This window comes from Eubalaena glacialis, chromosome 7 (genome assembly GCF_028564815.1).
Source record: "Eubalaena glacialis isolate mEubGla1 chromosome 7, mEubGla1.1.hap2.+ XY, whole genome shotgun sequence".
Classification (NCBI taxonomy): Eukaryota; Metazoa; Chordata; class Mammalia; order Artiodactyla; family Balaenidae; genus Eubalaena; species Eubalaena glacialis.
In genome coordinates this window covers 32,474,763-32,480,208 of record NC_083722.1, presented here as the reverse complement: position 1 = coordinate 32,480,208, position 5,446 = coordinate 32,474,763, and the positions used below count along the sequence as shown (strand labels likewise).

General features: G+C 61.0%; 1 protein-coding gene across 2 annotated transcripts; it reads right to left on the bottom strand.

Annotated features, from left to right (window-relative positions):
- Window positions 1-852: 852 nt before the first annotated feature.
- On the bottom strand, window positions 853-4,189 carry LRRC73 (leucine rich repeat containing 73). Of its 2 annotated transcripts, XM_061195042.1 has the most exons (6): window positions 3,388-4,189; window positions 2,606-2,766; window positions 2,137-2,259; window positions 1,648-1,748; window positions 1,285-1,507; window positions 853-1,138 (listed from the first exon to the last, which is right to left on the bottom strand). In XM_061195042.1, the coding sequence occupies exons 1-6, from the start codon at window positions 3,657-3,659 to the stop codon at window positions 1,068-1,070; spliced, it is 951 nt and encodes a 316-aa protein (XP_061051025.1). In that variant the 5' UTR covers window positions 3,660-4,189; the 3' UTR covers window positions 853-1,067. The 2 variants fall into 2 exon arrangements, with proteins under 2 accessions (XP_061051025.1, XP_061051026.1); XM_061195043.1 differs by lacking the exon at window positions 2,137-2,259.
- Between the last annotated feature and the right edge of the window lie 1,257 nt (window positions 4,190-5,446).

Here is a 5,446-nt window from a genome sequence, read left to right as displayed (position 1 = left end):
TGGGGTGGGGGGGGGGTGGGAGGAGGGTCATTGGGATTATTAACCTCTAATTTCAGTTTTCACCTGTTTCCCTCTCCCCCCAAATCCTCTGCACGAGCTGTTGCCTTCAGGGGCCTGGCACAGCAGGCCCTCGGGGGGATGAGGGAGAGGACTGACTCAGGGCTCCCCTCAGCTGTTTCCTTCCTCCCTCTGGAAGGGAGTAGAGGGTGGGATTCAGGGGCCTCAAGCTGGGTTCTAGGTGAATCCTGGTCCCACTCCCAACCTTGGCTCTAGACTGTTAAGTCCCAGCTTTGGAAAATTTTCCCATCAATAACTATTTTAAAATTAAATAAAACTATTTTACTGGTATGGCCTAATTCGTCTATTAATGACCTTCCTTCTGCCCTTATTCTCCCCATTCTTGAGTATTCCCAGTCCTAATCACGTCCTAGTCTTTGCTGCTGACTCCCCCCTACCACTGCTCTGCCTGGGGCTTCCCTGGGCACAGAGCATCAGGCGGTGGGAGAGGGTGTACCTCAAGTAACCCTGGCAGGGCCCCTGAGTCTCTCCTTGAGGTAGGGTCCAGCCCAGCTCGGGGGGGCTCTTTACCTCAGTTACGATCCTTACAGGGCCTGTGTAAGGTGTCACCCCAGAACCCCAGGTCCTGTAAGTCAGAGACCTGAGCCAGACCTGTTTGAGACATTTGGGGCCAGTGGACGCTGCCTGGAGCTTGGGCCGTGGGGTGGCACTGCCCCCTAGTGATGTCTAGTGGTAGGTCCAATTCCTCCCTCGCTGCCAGCCCCCAGTGACCAGAGCCACACGTAAGGTTGTTGAGTTCATAAAATCTCTTCCGAGCCAGCGGGCTGCAGCCAGAGCTGCCAACAAGTCCAGAGGCATTGCCTTGGGTTGCAGTGCCCCCAACGATTTTGTTTAGTCACAGCTTCCAGAGCCTCCCACCATGCTGCCAGGAGCTGCCAGAGCCCCAGGCACCCCCCCCCACCCTCCTAAGCCCCAGGGCCTGACCCTGACATCTGGGGCAAAGTGCTGGAGACGCAAATGTAATGACGCGCAGAAGCCTGAATGGAGAGTCACATCTCCGTCTCAGCCAACAGACTGTCCCCTAGTCCTGACGTCATTAGCACCATCTGAGAGCTGGGATCTGTGGAAGGGCAGAGAGGTGTTCAGACCACCATGCATTCCTCCGCTGGGGACCACAAATAGAAGTAGCCTAAGTTTCTCACACCCACTCTCCCTGGTCCCAAGCCTCTTTCAGACCTGGCTCTGATCAACCCTTGCGGCTCTTACCACTGGGGCACATCCAGGAGCTACTGCCCCTCTGGTGGGCAGCAGGCTCCCGCCCTCTCTCTCGTTCCTGGGAGTCGCCAGCCCCTCCTGCCACCTCCTCCTCCTCCTCCCCCTCAGAGAGGAGGTCACAGATCTGCTGCTGCAGCTCCGGGCTAATGCTGTTCTCAGCCAACACCAGACTCCGCAAAGCTGTGGGGTAATTTTCCACCATGTCCAGCAGGGTCTGCAGTGGGGAAGAGTACGGAAAAGGATGAACACAGTTAAGGCAGCTCCTGACTCCAACCTGCCACCCCTTCAGTATGTCCACAGACACACTGGCTAACCTCAACCCCTGGCCCATCCCCAAACATGAAGGCTTCTCACCTGAGCTGACTGGTTGGTGAGCCCTGTACCCTCCAAGTCTAGGACCTCTAAGGTGCGGCTGGAGGCCACAGCTACAGCCAGCATCCCTGCCACATGGTCACCTGGGGAGATAGTACACGTGCACACACTCACCAGCAGTCATTCACAGGCCTGCTGACCCTTTCTCCCCACAGCCTCCCCACTGCCCTGACAACCTTAGAATCCACCCCCAGGCCAGGAAACGCTGGCAATTGGTAGGTGGCCAGGAGGGGAGCATTGTGACTGATGAGTGAATGGATGAAGCAAGCCAGGCCCAGGGGCGGTGATGGATGCTCTGATCTACCTGTTGGTCATCTGGTCCTCAACACAGGTGGCTCCTCTACTTCCACCCAGAACCCCCCTTCTTCTTTCCTCCGCCAGTGTGCTGGTTACCATGGCAACTGATGGTCCCAGGTTCTTGGACAGGGGTGAGGGGTGGTGAGAATCAAAGGGGGCTTTCTTGAGCCTCACCCAGGGGGTTGTAGTCCAGATTGAGGACGCGGACCTGGGAGCTGTGGGCCACGGCAATGGCGAGGCGGCTCCAGCCCTTAGGGGTGATGCCAGGGTTGGCGCTCAGCGTCAGCTCCTTCAAGCCTGGGCAGCATCATAGCGAGAAGCCAGGATGGAGAGGGTCAGGCCTTTCTCAAGCCCATCCCCCACCTGGGGATCTCTGGGGTATCCCTAGTGACTGAGAGCTACCCCACCTCCTCCACAGAGCTCCAGGGACATTAGCGGCCCATGCCTTTCCTGCCCGCTGCAGCCTGGATACCTGAGTCTCCATCCTGCTCAGCTCCCAATCCTTCTCCCTCCTAAGAGGATTCGAAAAACATTCTCACCCACACAGTCAGAGCCCTCATCTCTGGGCCATGCCCCCTGCCCTCTGCACTGAGCTTTTCATGAAGGCCACATTAGCCCATGCCCTCAGCGGGGCCCTGCTCACCAGACTTGGCCCCATCAGGGGGGAGGAGGCCACAGATGAGGTTGATGGCTTCATCACCTAGCATGCAGTCCCCCAGGTCCAGAGCCACGAGGGCAGGGTGGAGGGCCAGAGCTGGATTCAACAAGGCCAGCCCCGCATCTGTCAGAGGGCTCCCATGCAGGCTGGGGGGTGAGACCAGAGAGCAGAGGTTACTGCAGTCATCAGCCCTTACTGTAAGGAGGAAGGGGCACCCTCCCTTATGGTGAGCTGTAGAGCTGAGGGGGACATTCAGTCACAGCAGTTGGGAGAGGCCTTGGGAAGGAAAAAAGAAAATTCTAGACTCTTAAGAATGCAGTTAGAAGGGGAAAATTCAGTTTCTTTTCTGGGGCAGGGACTGGGATCCAGATCAGAACACAGAGAAAGGGTGTGTGGGTGGTGTTTTGGACAGAACGTAGGGGCAGGGATCTAGTCCTCAGGGGAGTATTCCTTCTTGGGTACTGAGCAGCTACCCCGGAGAAGTCAATGCGGGTGATTAGGTTGGGAGGTACACGGGCCCTGCCAGGAAGGGGTGGGTATCCTATATCATTTGGGGTGGAGCTGGTGTTCAAAGTCTGGAGGTGAGGCAGGAGCTTGGAGGGTGTTGTGGAGGTATGGGCAGAATAATGAGGTGCGTGAATAAGGGGTGAGAAGGTAGGCTGGTGCAAAGACAGGTACCAGAAGGTGTGCGGAGGAACAGGAGATGGCAGGGGGAGTGCGAGGAGGGGTGCGGTGCCCGGGACCCCTTTTAGAGGGAGCGCACTCACAAGAGGGACTGGATGGAGCGGTTGGTCCGCAGCGCCTCCGCCAGCTGCTTGATGCGGCTGGGGCTGGACACGACGCCCAGGTTAAGGTTGAGCTGCGCCAGGGACGTGGCCCCGGCCAGGGCCCGGCAGATGCGGCCGAAGTCGCGGTCGCAGAGACGGCAGCCGCGCAGTGAGAGCAGGCGCACGGCGTTGTCGCGCAGGCCGCGGCAGATGTCCCGCACTTCGGCGCCTGACAGCGGCTCCCCCGATATCTGGATGGAGCTGGGCAGCATCGTACCCACGGCTGGGCCTCCGGGCCGGAGCCGGGGCCCGGGCCGCGGCCGAGGTTGGCGGGGCCGCGGGCGGGGTCGGGGCTGGGGTCCGGGCTGGGGTCGCCGACGCAGCGGGGGCAGAGGGGGAGGCAGAGGCACAGGCGGCGGCGGCGGGGGCGGCGGCTGCGGAGAGGAGCGCCGGGGCCCGCGCGGGAGCCGGCCGGGATTGCGGAGGCGCCGAGGTCGCCGGCCGGGCTGACACCGCGCGGTGCTGGGGCCGGGGCGGACCGTGCCGTCCGTGTCTGGGCGGCGGGCCGGGGCGCGCGTTCTGGGGCCGGGCGGGCGCTGCTCCGCGCTGGTCTTCGTCCCTCGCGGTTACGGCGCCGGCTCAGGGGCCTCGGCTTAGGACGCGCGGTACCGGTCTCCGCTCGGAGGCCGCATTTGCTCCCTCCCTTCCTCCAGCCCCACTCCCCCTACCGCCCCGCAGGGAGAGCCCGAGGCGGGCAGGCGGGCGGGCCGGCAGGCGGGCAGCGGGTGGCGGGCGGCAGCTCGGGCTCAGGCTGCTGCGCAGGAGCGGGCGGCGGGTTCCCATGGCAACGGTATCGTCACCGCCGCTCGCCCCGCCTCCTGCCCGGCCTAGGCCACGCGGGCACACGAGGTTTGCGCACACCCGGTGTTCAGGAGCGGTGGGGGCGCTCTTCCCTTGGGTGTAGGGCCAGACAACAGGTGGCCAGGTGGAAGCCTGGGACGGGCAGGAGGTGGGGAGGGGAGAATAGAGGCACATCACATGGAGACGGCATTTGAGACAGTTACACGGTTCTTTTGCTCATTTTCTCGTCGTTCTTCGTTCCTAAGGGCCAGACCCCTCGGTGCCTTCGCCTGGATCCCAGGGACGCCCCCCACCCCCGTCCAGTTTGGAGGTCCCTAGGGCCCTTTAATTCGCGCCTCGCCCCGCCCCCTCGACAAGAGGCGCCGCGTGCGCGGGCCTTCCAGGCGCGAGGAATTGCTCGCGTGCCCCTCGCCAAGATGGCTGCCTCGCAGCGGCGGCGCCGGGAGCCCCGGCCCGGTGGAGGCGGCCTGAGCTGCCAGGCCCAGTGGAACCCCAAAGGGTCCTTGAAGCAGGTGAGTCGCAGGTAGATGCAAGGCGCTGGTGCCGTCCCTTTCCCAGGTGATTAGGGCACTGCTGATGCTCTGACGTCCTCAGTATCCGTGGGACTGGAGTAGCCAAAATGAAGGGGTGGGGGGTACCAGGAGAGCGGCCTGGAGTGGCTGTGGGGCCGTGAAAAGTGGACCGGAGCTTTCAGTAAGGGCACACTGCGCAATACAGGCAGTGCCCTTAGAACGTTGTCCACTGGTGATAGTGTAGGGGCCTCACATCACATAGGATCACATAGGATCACATAGCGTGAATGAAGGGCACTCTTGAGAGAAAGGACTGAGAGAACTCCTGAAGAAAGCTTTGTTCCCCTGGCCCCAGTATAACCAGGGCAAAGCCAACTTTGGCTTCAAATGTGCACCTCCACAGAAAAATTATCCCTACACAATGGCCCAGGTATACAAGGGCCTTGTAATGACATGGTGTTGAGTCTGGAAGTTTTTGTCCAGTTGTCACTGCTCCATAGGCATCCCAAGAGTGAGGCTGAGCCCAGACTTAAGCCGGGTGCACTGTTCCATCAGACTTATGGTTCTTGAGTTTGAGGCCTCCCTAATGCTGCATGGATCTTGTGCTCCCTGCCCTGGGGGGCAGGTTCCATATTCAGTCTTTCAATGCAGTCTGGGTTGTCCCACTTTCATTCTGCTTGGATAGG

Bases quoted from the DNA above. Each gene is read 5' to 3' on its own strand.
- LRRC73 (XM_061195042.1), bottom strand. From the start codon at position 3,659: ATGCTGCCCAGCTCCATCCAGATATCGGGGGAGCCGCTGTCAGGCGCC. The intron at 2,260-2,605 runs GTGAGCAGGGCC...GATGCTGCCCAG, and splicing joins CCCTGATGGGGCCAAGTCTG to GCTTGAAGGAGCTGACGCTG. The intron at 1,749-2,136 runs GTGAGGCTCAAG...CTATCTCCCCAG, and splicing joins TCTGGACTACAACCCCCTGG to GTGACCATGTGGCAGGGATG.